Genomic DNA, 16,748 nt, shown 5'->3' with positions numbered 1-16,748 from the left:
GTCCAGGAGCCTCGTCAACCATGGTTGAGGGTATCGTTGGCTGAGGAACATACTGGAAGTGTGGAAGGAGGCTTCATCACAACAGATGCAAAAGAGGTAGAGAAAGTGAGAGAATGCAATAGCAAGTTTAGAGAAAGACGAGTGGGAGCAATTGTGGTAAAGGTATCTCAGGTGGTGGTCAGCAGGCTTAGGGTGGATATTGGCTAGAGACAAAATAAACGATCTAGCAGTTATATACAAAATTCAGCAAGGCATTAGACAGTTTTTCTTTAAACCCTTATCTATCAGCAAGCTTTGGTTTGCAGAAGCAGCACCACAGTTGTACACAAAAAAACCAAACCATCAGCAAACTCCAGACACACACAATATTCAACAACTCCATCTGTTACTAGATCTACCCATTTATCTTCATTCCTTCATTAAAAAAATTGAATTGAGACAGCAATGAGGTGCTGGAAAGGCGATATGCATTATCACAGCTTTGATTTTGAGGTTCAGAACAGTGTAAAAATAAATTTGAATTCTAACACAGATTACAGAATGAGTACTTTGCATTCAGTAAAATGACACTGTTTAAAAAATGTTTATCAAATTATATGCTGAGTTTTAAACTAATATTCATACTGTTTTACACCATTGAATATTTAACATCCAATTAACATTCAACCGATTTTTATGCATTACAATGGAAACAGGTGGAAGTTTCATTCAAATTCTATGAATATATCTGTGCCATGATGAAAGCTGAATAAAATTGAGTATCAAAGTTTACTTAAGGTAAAGTTGGTGAGAATACCTTAAAATATTATGTTTTATTAGAAATACTGTATTTCTAATGCTCTATAACTCACCGCAGAGCTGTTTAAAACTGCAGCCAAATCAACAATTGTGGAAATTGGGAGAATTGTATTTAATGACAAAAATACACTACAATCTTTGTAAAGTCTAAATACTTCACAGGTCAGGTCTCTCCACAAAATTCACAAATTTTATTTGATTGTTGATAAGAGCTCTACATGAGGTTGACCTGTTATCAGTTAGAAAAAAAGAAATAGGAGCAAATGAGATACATTAAAAATAACAATACTGATGTGGATATTTGTTTATCAAGGCAGAAATTGGAAACTCTAAATCAGTGATTTTCACTGTAGTGTATATGGAAGCACTAATTGTAGAACATCCCTTTGTACTATATAGGACAAAAGCAATTATATATTATCTAATGAAGATAAGTGATTCGTTAAGTCCTCCTTTGGTGCATTACCAACTCAGTGTAAATCTGTTGTCAAAAAAGGCAAGTAACACAGATGTAGATGCTGATGCTTTATATAATCTGCACGAATAGGTTGCTGACTCTCTTTGGCCTGCTCGTTGCAAGGGCCACATGTTATTTCATCGCCATTCTACACTCAGGTAGCACTAGAGACTGCTAGCTTTTTCAGATGATCCATGAACACTTGCAGGCTGACATCATCTGTCAGGATTGGTGCTCCAGCCTCCTATGGAAAAGATTCACATATGGAAGTTAATTATACAAACATGGTTGACACTTGTTACAATAAATCAGCTAGATTTGTGGGCACTCGAAAGAGAGCATTGTTCTTCAGATTTTTAATAGATTTAAATAGCCTGCTATACCTTGATGAACTTTTATGCTCACTATATAATTATAAAGTAATATCTTAAAGAAACAAAACTATTATTCTAAAACAGTCCAGTATTGAGTGATTCAGTGCTCCTTACAAATGAGGCAAAAGTCTTAGCTAATGATTAACTGATTAACACGAGTTTAGATATTGTATTCCCTGCTACCAACTTATTGTGTTTCTCATGAATAAATATTTGAGAAAATATCTTCATCTGATCAGTAATTGTTTTAAACACCAAGCAGAAGTTAAACTAAATATGAATCCTGATGAAATTTCTAACTTATTATTTAAATACATAACTACGTCTACAGATCAGAGTAGGTCATACACAATGGAATTAAATCATTAGATCCTACATGATTTTTATAGTAAATTAAAGTAAAATCTATCAGTTTATGTTTCAAATTAGAGTGTTTTAAAAAGAAGTTGGTTTACCTGTCCCCATGCATACATGTTGTTGTGGGTCTGTGAAGGATTTACTTTGGACAACAAGAAACGAGCCTGTTTATAAAACATATATATATATTAATGAAAGAAAAAGGATTTGCACTTATACAGCACATTTCATAACCTCAGTAGGCAAGGACAATCAAGGAGTGTATTCACTGCTGTAATGCAGGACAAATAGAGTCATTGCTGGTACAGATATCATTTGGCCCATTGAATCCATGCCAGTTCTCCACTGACTAATCCGGTCAGTCCATTACCCCACTCTATCCCCATAGTCCTGCAGGTTTAGTTCAAATATCCATCCAATTTCCTTTTGAAATTATTGATCGTTTCTGCTTCCATCACCCTCAGGAGCAGTGAGCTCCAAGTTACCATCACCCACTCAGTAAAAAAGTCCCTCCTCACATTGCCCCTGCATTTTCCACCCAAAACCCTAAATGTGCATTCCCTAGTCCTTGCAGTATGAGCTAATGGAAACAGTTCTTCCTTGGCCATCTTATCCAAGCATGCCAGAATTCTATGAAATCTCTTTCAATGTCCATTGCACCAAAAAACAACTCCAGCTTTTCCCATCTAACCTTGTAGCTAAAATCCCACACATCCTTTTGTGCATGGTGCAGGCAAAGAATAAACACATGTTTTGTTCCTTTAATGGCTAAATAAAAACAGTCTCAATAAAGCTCCTGTGAGGAGCCCCTCTCTCATATTCTGTTGATGTTACAATTTATAATCAGTTTTTCTAATAATCTTGGTTCCTTCACACCTAACTAGTACCTCATAAATCACTTTCACATTTGTCCAATATAACTCTGGGATATCCTAAAATAATAAATATCATGGTGTCATTAAGATTAAGCAGTTTTTCAAATTTTATCTGGAGCAAAAGATAAACCCTAGCAAACAAAATTGTGAGATTAAGCTTTGGAACCAAAAGGTACCAGTGAAATTAACAAACTTTAATGGTATCTGCAATGTGCCAAGAATCCTACAGTGCAGAAGGAGGCCACTCAACCCATCGAGCCTGCGCCGACCTTCTGAAAGAGCACCCTATCTAGGTCCATAGGTTCATCCTATCCCTGCAACCCCACCTCACCTGCACATCTTTGGGCATGAGGGGCAATTTTAGCATGGCCAATCCACCTAACCTGCACATCTTTGGGATGGGAAGAGGTGCATTTAAGAAAGAACGGACAAGTAGAACATGCCAAAGGACAAAGCATCCATCACCTTCTGCATTTCTACAAGGGAGCTGGCACTAACACTAAATGTAGAATGTCCAGCATAGTTACGGATTTGCAACCTAAGAATTCCAGAAACAAAATAGATAATTCTTGAGCATACTTCTTCCACCCTTCCAAATGCTTGCAATGTAAAATAAATACACAAAAACAGGAATTACTAAACATCAATATCAAATTGTAAAATAACACAAATGGAGAAGGTACCTGGCTTCCTCCATGCTCTGTGTCAACATAACGTGGCATTGGGAATCTGCTATGCAGAATCTCTTGGGCATCATCTACAGGTGCTTGTAGTAAATGTCGGAAATTTTCATACTCAGGCATGTCATGATAGCCAGCTTTGCGCCACTGAGCAATGGTCTAGGAAGAATGATTAACTGTTTTGTTACTATGTACCATTTTAATTTATTGCCATAAAAAGGTAAAAATTATTTAATAGCTACGTGAAATGAACAGGTATTATCCTCCAAACAATTACCTGTAAAATTAAGGTAACTTTAGTAGTTCATGTGTGTAATGAATGTGATACTTCAGTAATATTTTGCCAAATATCAAATTAATTATATTTTTCAGGTTTTATTTGAAGGTATTATGGATTCTTCATTGGTTAATTTGAAATGAGATAATTCAAATAATGCTGACCGATAATGTGAGTTTCTCAGTATGTTTAAAGTGATATGCTCTTACCTCTCCATGATAGATAAGTATCTGGAAGAAAGTGTCCATCAGAAGAATTCGATCAGGGAGGATACTGCTGCTGTCCAGAAGAACAGGCTACACAAAAGCCGAGAAAAATACTTCATCACAACTTTGCTCGCGATTACAGAAAATCTCACGTTCCAAAAGGAATGAAGCTACCCTCAAAAGTGAGCAAAATATGCTTTTTCATAACTGTTGGTGGGAGTTATGCTCAGAATTGTATAAGCTCATGGTTCCCAGTACCTAAAAGCCTCAAATTTAAAAGTCTTAACCATGTGTTTAGATCCAACATGTGCTGTACGTCTCTCGACCCCCATAGCTATCTCCACTCTATGACCTCCAAATCCTTATGATTCTCCATCTCTGGCCTCTTGCACATCCACACCACTGATAGACAATGGATTAATTGCCTCTCTGAAAATTTGTCATCTCAGCTCGCCATGCTCCTGTAAGAGCCTCCTTAAAATCTACTGGATCAAACTTTGAGGTAACCCTTCAAATCCTCCTCCTTTGACTTGGTGTCAATTTTCTGGCCATGTTACATAACTTGGGGCTTTATGCCAACTTCTGCAGAATTGTGGTCAGTTTTGTATTATGGACTCTTGGGGTATCATTATACCACGGCTCTGAAATTTATCAATAGTCTGTTGTGGGGAGATTAGGATGGGTGTTGCATTCACAACGGGATCTGAGCATTGCATGAGCATGCCAACTCAAAGAAATTGCCCCAATCCTCCAGCCAAACCAAATGCCCATTCTATTTTGGGCAGGACAGTTTCCATCCGAGAAGCAAACCTTAAATTCATAAAATTAAAAATCTAAATTAAAAAGCATTGAATGCCAAAGGCATAAGGAAACAAATGTGAGAATGTTGTTTAGGTCTTATTACAATCTCATGTTCCTGTCCATATGTAGGTAACACTCTTCTGTACTCACTCTGTGCAAGGCACAGGTTAGCCAGGAAAAGGAACAAATTGGGGTATATTTCAGTTTCATCACATTCCCACCTAAAATGCAGCACTATCTCCTATAAGTTTAACATGTGAAACTGTTTCTACTTTGCATCAATGCTTCCTTGTTTGACCCAATATGACTTCATGGCAAAGCAAGGTTCACACGTGAGCCACATACATATACCCTTTGACGATAACAAAAGAACAGGCCCTCCAAGCCTGTACCGGTCATGATATCAGCCTTGGCCAAAACCCTCAACACTTCCTAGTGCCGTATCCCTCTATACCCATCCATGTATTTGTCGACAGATCCAACTGAAACCCGTTTAGACAGACACAATAGTTATACAGTAGAGCATTTTCAAAGTGCGCACTGCGGAGCAATCGGTCGTAGCAGTCCCGACCGTGGGAGAAGCACCCAATAAGTGCTACTGGCATTTAAGTTGAAAATGGCAGCCGCTACCAAGCTTTTAACTAAGAACGAAATGAGACTGTGTGCAGCCTTCCGACCATAAACAGCAGTAGTGAGGTCATGAGCCCTGCATGTACACTTGTCATCAAGTGCCCTGTATGTACGTGTTTTTGCTGTGAAATCACGCAGGTGTGCTTCTTCCATTTTCTAGCTGTTAGCAAGCAAGGCAAGTGGACTGTGAAGGTGGATCATTTTGTTACAAGGAAGAGATGGCCAGAGCACAAACAGGTAGAGTACCTACTGGCCAGGATCTCATATCTGAAACTGCTGGAGTCCATGGCAGGACAGAGCAGTGGTAGTGTTAGCTTTATACAAAGCTCCAGAGCCTCAGGTGAACAGCCTACAAAGAAACTTCAATCGAAGTCTCAAAGAGAAATAATGGTGATTTCTTGGGGTATGGTTTTGTCAATTGTGCAAATAAGGATGCAAAGCCCATGGGTGGGATTCTCCGTGCCAGCGCCGGTTCGGAGAATCGGCAGGGGGGCGGCGAATCTCGCCACACCGCTCCGATGCTGGGCCGCCGATTCTCCGGCGATCGGAGAATTGGCGGCAATCGCGCCGGTGCAGTCACCGCGGCGTCGGTCAGGTGCCGTTGAAAGAGGCCCCCATGGCAATTCTCCGTGCTCGACGGGCCAAGTGCCCGCCGAGTCCCACCGGCGTCATTCACGCATGGTCCTACCCGGCGGGACATCGCCGTTCTGGCTGCGGGGCCGTCCTGGTGGGGTGGCAGGGGGAGCCGACTCTGGGGGTGGCAGGGGGAGCCGACTCCGGGGGTGGCCTACACGCTGGCCAGGCCCGCGATTGCGGACCAACGATCGGTGGGCGTGCTAATTCTGGGTGGGGGCGTATGTTCCTCCACGCTGGGCCCCTGAAGGCCTCTGCCATGTTGCCCGGGAGCCAACGCGAAGATGGCCGTGACGCGCATGCGCGGACACGCGCCGGCCGTGTAGGGCCGGCTTTCGGCGCCGGAGCAGCACACAGCACTCCGGCGCCGTTCTAGCTCCCAAGGAAGGGGAGAATGACTGGGCCTATTGACGTCGCCGTTGCTCCTGCCGGTTTTGATGCTGGCGTCAACACTTGGCTGGGATTTCGGAGAATCCCGGGTCATGTGTGAAATATGCAGGGAAATACTGATGAGAGAAGTTTCAGAATTTGAACAAGAAGTGGTAGGTGAAAAAGTCTTTTTGAGATCGAGACTCCAGAGTCAGGTATTAACTTACATCTGACACCAAATGAAAAGACTAAGCTGCTGTACCTGACCTGCGACAGCATATTAAAAAAAAAAGCCAAAAGTCCATGAGGCTGTCAGCATTCTGGAGTACCATCTCCCAGGAACATCCAATGCTGAGTAAAACAAGAACTTTGGTTGCCAATGCCCTTCATGACGATCTACATGTGCGAGGTTGGATTTTCCATTCTCACAAAGGTGAAGACGGCACAAAGGAACTGGCTGACCTCTGAACCTGATACGTGCATTGCCCTTTCCTCCTGTGAACCCAATTGGAGTGAGATTGTGAGGACCGAGTAGGTTCCTCTTTTGCATTAAAGGCACGCGAACGTGGCATGTGTCGTGAAAGTTGGCCAGCGCGGGTCGTGAAGGTTGGTCGGTTATCAAAAGTGGGACTTGGCAAAAAAAAGTTTGAAAAAGACTGCAATAATGCAACCCTGTATAGCACAAATTATGGTGAACTGTCCAAACTCACTTCACATAGGATCCACACAATTTTTACAGAGGAAAGATTATTAATCATCAGTTTGGATTGGATAATAATCAGTACCTCACACTGAATTGTGCATTCAGCTCCTCGAGCTTGTTCTTCCATTCAATTAGATCACGGTTGATCTGTATCATAACTCCAACTACCTACCCCGATTCCATCAAATTCTTACTTGACTATAATTTTAGTGCAGATGAGCAGTATTTAGTGTTGCTGAATTCTCTCATACTTAAAACTGACAATATGAAGCCCAAGAGCTGCTCAAACATTTGGAAACAGTTTTCTCACCTCTGGAGGGCCATTGAAAGAATAGGCATAAAGGATGGGTTGAATCATGATGAGGGATTGTGTAAGATCCTGGCGCATGAAATGGTGACGGTAGTAAGAACTCTCATCCGGGCTGTTATTAAAAACTTGCAAGAACGGAGATCTTCTCAGATGAAACATAAACTAAAGCGGAAAAAAAATCTGCATATTTATATAGTAAACCTAGGCCCCTGCTAACGTAGAAGTTTAGTTAATGATTGCAATGAAAGAATTTAAGCTCCCAGTGCACTGTTTACACATTGAAATGAATTTAACAGTTTAAAAGCTATTAATGAACTAAAATCTATGCGAAAATGCATACATGAAAATAGACTTCTCACTTCATACCTGAGGGTACAAAGAAAATGTTTCAGAAAATTTGAAAGAGGCTGGATCATCTTTATGATAATCTCCAAATTTCTGACACTGTAAAAGGAAGATGATAGAATTTATTACATATTATTTTTCAGAAGTATAATAACTTAGATCAAAGTAGGCATTTCTTCCCATTTCTCTCCCTCGCCGCTACAAAAATGTATAGTACCAGTCGTATAAGCTGTCTGTCTAGCCATCGGAGAACGTCAGGTCCCTCCTCAGTCTCTGCTCTGTAGACCGCCAGTCTTGCCATGAGAACAGCTGCTGCTTCCTGGTCAAAGGATGCAGCAATATTCTGGATCTGTGTTTGTGCATCTGCCCAGCTTTATAAAAGGGGAAAAATAGAAGTAGAATTTTATAAGCTAGAATCCAAAACAATATGAAAGGAAAAGAATTCACACAAATGTAAATTAATGAAATATATTGTCAGGATTTGGCTTCATGCTTTGGATTTCAGTTGAAATATTTATTAAATATATTGTGTACAAAGCAAAGAAAACAATCTGTAAACAGGCTGGAAATAAATCTTCATGTTTATATAAATGAATATGTTTACATGGTCAAGACAACGGAGTCAAACTTCAGAACCAAAAAAAATCAATAGTTCCCACCAGAAACAATATTTTACAGGAACATTCTCCTCTACCAACTGAAAGAGCTGAGTACAAGAAAAACAGAATGGGAAGTTTATAAAATAATTTGCCACACAAATGCTGGACCATTGTTCTGCACAACACAAAGATTTAGTAAAACTACATTCAGTGATCTGGTTAAGTTGCATGACCAAGTTAGAACAGTAGATATTAGCAGTTTCATTAGGGATTGGAATGGGAACGGTGGCCTTATATGACCGAACATTCGGTGATAACCAGCTACCGATCCTCCGTTTGGCTGGGGACTAGCAGGAAAGCAGCATAGAGCACCTGGCTCTAGCATCCGATATGGCCTGGAGAATTGCTGGGCCCGTGGCCGCGCATGCGCACGGCGGTGGCCTGCAGCGGCCGCGCCGTGCAACATGGCACCGGATGCGCACAGCCTGCAAAATAGTGCCCCCCTTTTGGCCAGCTTGTCAGCCCCAGGCCACCCCCCAACAGTGCCCCCAGTTCCTACCAAAGTCCCCCCTGCCTGAGGGTCAGCTCTCCCCAGGCTGTGGTGGCGTTAGACTGAGTCCGCAGCTGCTATGCTGAGTTCCCGACAGGTAAGACCATGCTGTCGGGAACCCGGCCGGTCGGGGGCGGAGCATCGGGGGGTGGACCTCAGGCAACGTCCTGAGGCCATCGATATGGCGTGCGGCATACGATTTCAGTGTCACCGACCGGAGAATCTCATCCTATGTTCTCCCACAAGAGATGAATCCCTCTGATGTACACTCATACTGGGAGCGCAAATCCAGTGGGAATTCACCATCCCTTGCCATGCAAATTTATGATGGCAGGAATTGCAAGGGATTCTCTCACCAATCGCACTATCGGGACTCCATTTTAAACAGACTGCCCAATAGTTAGGACCGGCGGCTGACCCCCCTCCCCCAATGCAATTCTGTCCATGTGTTTTGCTGGAACATCCCCCCACTTCCTCTCTTTCTCTGCAGAAAGAACTTAACTGCCTTTGATGTGTTCCAAGAACTGTCAATCATAACTAGATGTTTATGATAGTTGCGGTTAGCATCACAGCTGATACTCGAGATCCATTCAAGCGTGAAAGGATATAAAATTAAACAATCCAGACAGCTGGCTGTGTGCAAGCTGTCAATCCAAGCCTATTAAAACCAATCTCAATTGATGTGAACGAAAGCCTTGCAGGCAAAAATCTGAGGGGTTTAACCCAGCTGATGTGGTTTTTGCTTTCTACGAATTACAGGTGCTGCTTTCTCTGCCTGAGCCAGGTGTATAGCACAGAGTTTTAAAACAGGATTTTTTTTTAGTGTCTCAGGCTGGACTTCTCTCTAGCTTGCAGACAGGTGTTGCTGTTGTGGGTACAGTAAGGGGACCGGAGATACATGCAGGCTTGAAGAATCTGGTGCCCAGCATGTTAATAGGATGCGAATGGGTCAATTTGACATATTTGCATCCTCCTGCTGGTATGGGGCGTGAGCCTCGATGCCGGCGCCAGTGGGGGACCGGAGCATTGGAATGGGTTCAGCACTTGTTTTTTTGTACGATGTTGCTACCAGCAGTGGGCGGCAGAGAATCCAGCCAACTATATAGAGTGTATTTCACCAACATTTTTTTCTATGGGTCAGAATCATGAATTCTATACAGAAAACAAATGCGACTGCAGGAGCACTTCCACCGTGAACATCAGATTGCAGGGCTACATCACAAACAATTAAGTCTTCAACAGAGCCAATCTGTCCGCATTGAATTAATTCTCTTCCAAGGCCAATTTGCATTGGCAGGACATGTGTCACACATGGGGATTTGCAGAGTGTCAAAAGGAGTGTTTTATGGTAAACTACGCTCCAGTAAGTGAGACCGAGATGCACCTCATAAATGCTTCAAAGAACAGCTGAAAAGTCAGTTCTTCTGGCTAATAATGGCCAACAGTTGTGGGAATAAGAGGTTGTCAACAGAGATAGCTGCTGCGCAACAAGAATGGAATCTACAAGATTGAATCAAATAGAACCAAGGCTGAAAAAATGTACAGACAAAGGAAGGAGTCGACTTAGAATAGAGTTCCTCCAAACCAGGAGATTCCATTCTCCAACTGTTCAAGAGCCTGCAGATTAAGTTTTGGCCTCACCAATTGCCAACGATCAATCCAACTGTCACAGAGACAAGTTTTCCCACAATCTTTTCCTGCAAAATACCTGCCATTATCATCGGTTTTTGACAGTAGTTGCTTAAAATGATCAATTATCCCTCATTATTGAGGACATCCAAAAAAAATGCAGTCACATAATTACTGCAGATTTCTAGAGCAATAGTTTCAGTTAATTACCAGAAAATGCACAATATACAATATTATAAATTGTTTGGACTCAGCTGCCTACTTCAGGTATAATCAATAATAATCTTTATTAGTGTAACAAGTTGGCTTACATTAACACTGCAATGAAGTTACTGTGAAAACCCCCTTGTCGCCACACTACGGCGTCTGTTCGGGTACATTGAGGGAATTCAGAATGTCCAATTCACCCAACAAGCACTTCTTTCGGGACGTGTGGGAGGAAACCGGAGCACCCAGAGGAAACCCACGCAGACATGGGGCGAACGTGCAAACTCCGCACAGACAGGTGACCCAAGCCTGAAATCAAACCAGAGTCCCTGGTGCTGTGAAGCAAGAATGCTGACCACTGTGCTACCATGCCGCCATAACTGGTCATGATAGAAAATTTAAAAAGCTAATACAACTTGTATACCTTCCAGAAATAAATTGTAAATATCCAACATTGTATTGATTCAATTGCATTATTAGTTAACACACTTGACTTACATTCCTATGTGACACATTAATCAGTTACACATGTAATTCTCTGATCAGAAATCTAATCCATTGTTACAAAAGGTAAAGTGCAGGGCTAAATATGGGGTTAAGACTGAACAAAGATAACAACTGAGCTACATGGACATCAATTAATTCTGTGTAACAAACAGAAGTTTAATAATAAAAATAATGGGGAACTAATTAGTGACCCTTTGCTAGGGTCTATCGTCCACTGGTGTTGCATAGACAAGGGGCGGGGATTCTCCGAGCCTCCGCGCGGAAATCGCGCTCGGTGTGGGGGCAGAGAATTCCCGCGATTCTCCGGGGACCCGCGGCCGGAAGTGCAGGGCCCCGTTTCAGCAGCCGGAGCTGCATGAATGACTCCGGGGCCCTGCTGGCCCCCTTCAAAATGGAGAATCACTCTGGACTTTCTCCACGAAAGTCTAGAGTGATTCACACCTGTTTTCCCGTGGGCGTGTGGACATAGCCCCATTGTCAGAGAATTCCGCCCTGGGTCATTCTGTTTAAAATCAGCATAGGAATTGGGAAAGGTAGAGATTGACTACTATTCCCACAAATATGTTTTTCCCAGAAAAATGGAGAGCATTGAAATTGTTAATACTTCCATCAGGTGAATAAAATATAAGTTATGTACTTTGGATCTTTGTAAGATAGCCAAAAAAGTACAGCTTCGTGAGAAAGTGAATCTCCCTTTCCTAGCCAATGGGATTAAAATCATTCAAGAACTGAATGCAAGTGGACTCATTAATTCACTGAAACAATTATAATTCACTGAAACAATTATCGTATAGTTATGCCAAGGACATTAATTGATAAAGTTGTTGTAGTTTCAACATGTATGCAGATTTTGCTTTAATTATTCAATACACTCGCACCTTCTAACTGGATAACAGGAAGCTGTTAAAATTACCAAACAGCATCTCCTTTATGGCAATTTCATTCAAAATGAATTCTACTTCAGCTGATACTGCTAAGCAACTGCAAACACAGGCTGTATTAAATTCTAAGCTAGTTTCTTCTTAAATATTTTTAAACAATTTAGATATATGCACAGGTTGCAGTGTAAAATATGAAAAGCTATCCCCCAAATATAAAAATTGATGTAACTCCAGATTGTGGGAGCCATAAAAAAATTGTAATCATGTGTGCAACATCATGCCATTTTTCAAATAGCAAAATTATTATTTTAGGCAATAAATCTTATATAGAACATCCTTTGATGCCCATGCAAAGAATATTCATATTGGGAAACTATGAAGACTATTTAATATAAGTTTGCTAAAACCTTTAGCTAAATATTTCAGGATTAAAAACCTCTCTTAACCTTTGGTTACATTATTGCATTTTCAAGTTTTATTATATTTCATCTACAGAGCATTAATTCAACAGTACAGTGCATAATACAAAGCTTTTCATTGAAACAATCTACCTTATCTTTTGGGATTGTTCTGAAGTTATGAGATATCATAAACATAATATAATTAAAATGGAAAAAAGGTAGAGCAAATAAAGTCTCCCTGGGCAACTCAACCCAAATAGAGCTTAAGAACGATAAGCATGAAATTGTTTGCAATTGGTGAACATTTGCCAATAATTAATATCCACATACATGATGCATTAGGTTATTGATTTTAGGCTACTAATTCTAGCACCATTAACATTAATTCACATGATTCCCAAGGCCTGATCATCAATATCAGCAAAACATGATTGGTTACTAGTTGTTCGGTGGTGGAACACTTCTCTCCAAAATAACAAGTTGCCATTTATATTTAAATAATTTTGCTTGGTGTTGAGCTTTCAAACTAAATGTCATCCACATAATTAGAAATTTCACATCTTGCAGCAGTGCATAATCAAAGCACTTTACTTATCATCCTGCTGCACATCACTGAGTGCTCTTTATTATTTAAAAAAAAATCAATTTCTTCACACAATTAGATTAATTCAGCGACTTATTGCATGATTTCTTAATTGGTTCCTCGCTGGCTCTAGTTTCTTGCCAAGTATCTTATATCTTCTGAATATTCGGTGCCAGAATTCAATTTAATTTGGTTTTACCTTCTCCTTAGTCTTGTATGCAAACACCCTAGTGTGAATGACATCCTAAATGTAGTGATGATTGATATGGATGGATTCAAGACTTGGAAAACTGAAAACTGGGGTGGATACATGAACATGCTTAAGACAAATCTGACCAGATTTGGAGACGTATTGGGTAGGGGTGGCACATTAGCACAGTGGTTAGCACTGTTGCCTCACAGGGCTAGTGACCCAGGTTCAGTTCCAGCCTTGGGTCCCTGTCTGTGTGGAGTTGTATGTTCTCCCTGTGTCTGCATGGGTTTTCCCCAGGTGCTCCGGCTTGCTCCCACAGTTCAAAGATGTGCAGGTTAGGCTGATTGACCATGCTAAATTGCCCCTTAGTGTCCAACGGTTAGGTGGGGTTAATGGGTTACGGGGATAAGCTGGGAGCGTGGGCCTAGAGAGGGTGCTCTTTCAGAGGGTCGGTGCAGACTTGATGGGTCGGTGCAGACTTGATGGGGCAAATGGCCTTCTTCTGCACTGTAGTGATTCTATGTGACCATGTTTACAACAAGAAGCTAAAACAAATAAGGTCCGAGTTCACGGGATTGCATCAAATAAATTTGGCAAGCACTGATGCAGATAGAGTATCCAGATGCAAGCACATTTCTTATGGTTATTGAGAATATATATATTTCACCAGTATCCCAGGGAAAGAGTTAAACGATGCAATCACTAACTACTTTATACCATGTTCGTAAATAAAAGTTCCACTCCCCAGAAAAGACCAGCATTCTAATGGGAAAGAAATCAAGGTTGGTGTTGTTTTTCTAGAACTGGGGTATTAAGCATGAAAACAATGGATTCACAATTAACTGTGCTATTAAAGGAAGTCTGAAAATTTGAAAGCAACCCATAAGCCATTCATGTGGCCTTACATTTAATAAACCCCCAGCTAATTAAATAAACTAACCTTATTGAGCAACGAGTTGAGTCTAAACATCTAGAATCTAGCATATTGTATTTAATTTACAGTTGTTTATTTTGTTTTAAGAGGAATGGATATTTTATTTGTCACTTCATTTGTGCCTGGGTAAGCCATCTGTAAGGCAAGTGATGTCACACAGCAAAAATAGCCAAAGATCATTAGTCACTGCAAGTCCTACCCTCCACAATAGCTTTCTTTCAATCAGCAGCATGATTAACTTATCAATTTCTGTTTCTAAAATTTCTAGCTTAGTGTGCCAACTGACCTACAATGTTTAAAACCAAAGCTGAAAAGTGCCAGTGAACAAATGTACGTTTGTATTTCTGAAATTAAATGATTCACTGATGTAATTTCATCAAATGGTTACATCTGTTACCGGATTGCACTAGCAGCTAATAACCAGCTAGAAACTCCTGTCATTCGTCAGACTGACAGAGAAATAAGACTTTAAATTTGCTGATTAAAACTAAAACAATGAAAAATAAGCAACAGGAAAAATTGCATTGTTGAACAAAAAACAAAAGCGAAGAATTAGTTACAGGATGAGAGCCTTTTGAAATAATTAGCCCTGGCCAACAGACACACCGTAGCACAACCAGAATCCTTTCTTTCCAAAAACCAGTCAATTTTCCAACAATGGACCCTGCCTACAATCTCAAAATAGTATCGGTTGATGCAGCAGCAGAATGTGTCTTAACACACATTATGGTCTTAACACACTATTACTGTGACATTTTTAAAAACTATTTACAGAAGGCTTGAGGAGAGACCGATTTTTGGGCCTCCTGCCAAATTCTCCTCCTGCACCCTCCATTGATCCTGCATGGAGGACATGGAAGAATTCCACCCATAACATTAGATCCTTATATTGACAATGTTTGAACGGTGTTATATATTCATCAAAAATTCATCAGAATTCTGCTTGCTATGAAATACAAATAAAAACTTGAAAATTGAGTCCTTGTTTATTAAAACAACAGAGTTTAAGGTAAGATGGGGGGAGGTGGTGGCGTAGTGGCATTGTCATTAATGACCCAGAGACCTATGTTCGAATCCCACCACGACGGATGTTGAAATTCAAATTCCATAAAAATGTGCAATTAAAGGTCTAATGATGACCATGAATCCATTGTCGATTATCGTAAAAATCCATCTGGTTCACTAATGTCCTTCAGGGAATGAAATCTGCTCTCCTTACCTGATCTAGCCCACATCCGGCTCCAGACCCATGGCAATGTGTGACTCTTAAATTGCTAGCAAGCCAGTCAGTTCAAGGGCAATTAGGGATGGGCAATAAATGCTGCCCCTGCCAGCGCCAACCCCATCACATGATTTAATACATTAAAAAAAATATTTAAATGCTTAAAATGAAAGGGTGGAACATAGTAAATGGAAACAGTCGTTTCCAGTAGTTGAGCGACCATGAATACAAGATTAAAAAGCAAGATCTAGAACAGAGACTTTTTTGGACAGTATTGTGAAGCTGAGGAAACAGGGGCAGTGGTGAAGCAGCAATGGGCGATGCACAAAAATAAAATCACACACACCTGATGCACAGAATTAGAAATCTAAATTAGATGCGGTGCCGCAGTGACTACAAATCAAAGAATTAAAGAGCAACATAGCTATAGACTCGTAAATTTTAAATGGAATTTATAAAATTGGGAATGTGCAGATTTAAACAAAGTACCAGATCTGTACTAGCACAAACTTGCTCTGCATCTCTATTAAATTCACTCAATAATGTGCACCTGAATCCTCCACTAAAAATACAAGTTGAAATTTAAAAAATAACTGGGATAGGCATTTAGGTTTTACATACTTACTTTCTGGCAATTGTGGCAACTCTGATGCGCCTTTGTCCACTAGAATGCTGATACTGTGTCACAAACTGAATTGCACCTCGACCACCTTGAGGAATTGGAGCATTGTGCTGAGAATAACACAAAAATAATATTTGGTGTTAGAAAGCCTGCTATATAAAAATGCAACAATCAAGAAAAAAAATCAATGGAGTAAATTAGTGCATAACACTGTAGCATTCGATTTTACCTGTGGATGCAATGTTTTTTTAGTTCACCACCCACTTCTCACTTCCAGTTCATAAGCAGACTCACTCAGCTGCCTAGTGAATAAGAGACAGGAGGAGATGCAACTCGTCTTATGATTGTTGACCCAAGGCATGTTCCAAATTACTGTTTATATGAAATAAGTGTTTCTCAAATCAGTGGAATTATTTACAAAGCATTAAGCATCCATGAAAAATTTAACTAGGGTTTGGATCTGCTTTTGTACGTTTTTCAGACTAAGAGTGAAAGCCGCTGTGAAAGGCAAACAAACCTGCATCTACAACATCTGTACGATCATTATTTATCCAGGTAAATTCTCAATTCTAAGTTACTTAAGGTCCGAACAAATGTATCAAAAA

The 16,748-nt window shown here is 40.6% G+C and overlaps 1 protein-coding gene across 1 annotated transcript in view; it reads right to left on the bottom strand.

Moving 5' to 3' along the window:
• Positions 1-385: 385 nt before the first annotated feature.
• Positions 386-16,748, bottom strand: part of sec23a (Sec23 homolog A, coat complex II component) — a 163,125-nt gene continuing 146,762 nt past the window's right edge. The window contains exons 13-20 of the mRNA XM_072488707.1: positions 16,147-16,253; positions 8,033-8,186; positions 7,837-7,914; positions 7,471-7,632; positions 4,028-4,114; positions 3,545-3,700; positions 2,085-2,150; positions 386-1,499 (exon numbers count right to left, since the gene is read on the bottom strand). Of these exons, the coding sequence (XP_072344808.1) occupies positions 1,410-1,499; positions 2,085-2,150; positions 3,545-3,700; positions 4,028-4,114; positions 7,471-7,632; positions 7,837-7,914; positions 8,033-8,186; positions 16,147-16,253 (900 nt within the window). The 3' untranslated portion in view covers positions 386-1,409. The remainder of the gene's footprint in view (positions 1,500-2,084; positions 2,151-3,544; positions 3,701-4,027; positions 4,115-7,470; positions 7,633-7,836; positions 7,915-8,032; positions 8,187-16,146; positions 16,254-16,748) is intronic.

The sequence above is a fragment of the Scyliorhinus torazame genome, chromosome 2, assembly GCF_047496885.1.
Source record: "Scyliorhinus torazame isolate Kashiwa2021f chromosome 2, sScyTor2.1, whole genome shotgun sequence".
NCBI classification, from domain to species: domain Eukaryota; kingdom Metazoa; phylum Chordata; class Chondrichthyes; order Carcharhiniformes; family Scyliorhinidae; genus Scyliorhinus; species Scyliorhinus torazame.
Note: the sequence above shows the minus strand (reverse complement) of the source record. Positions and strands in the feature narration are given on the sequence as shown.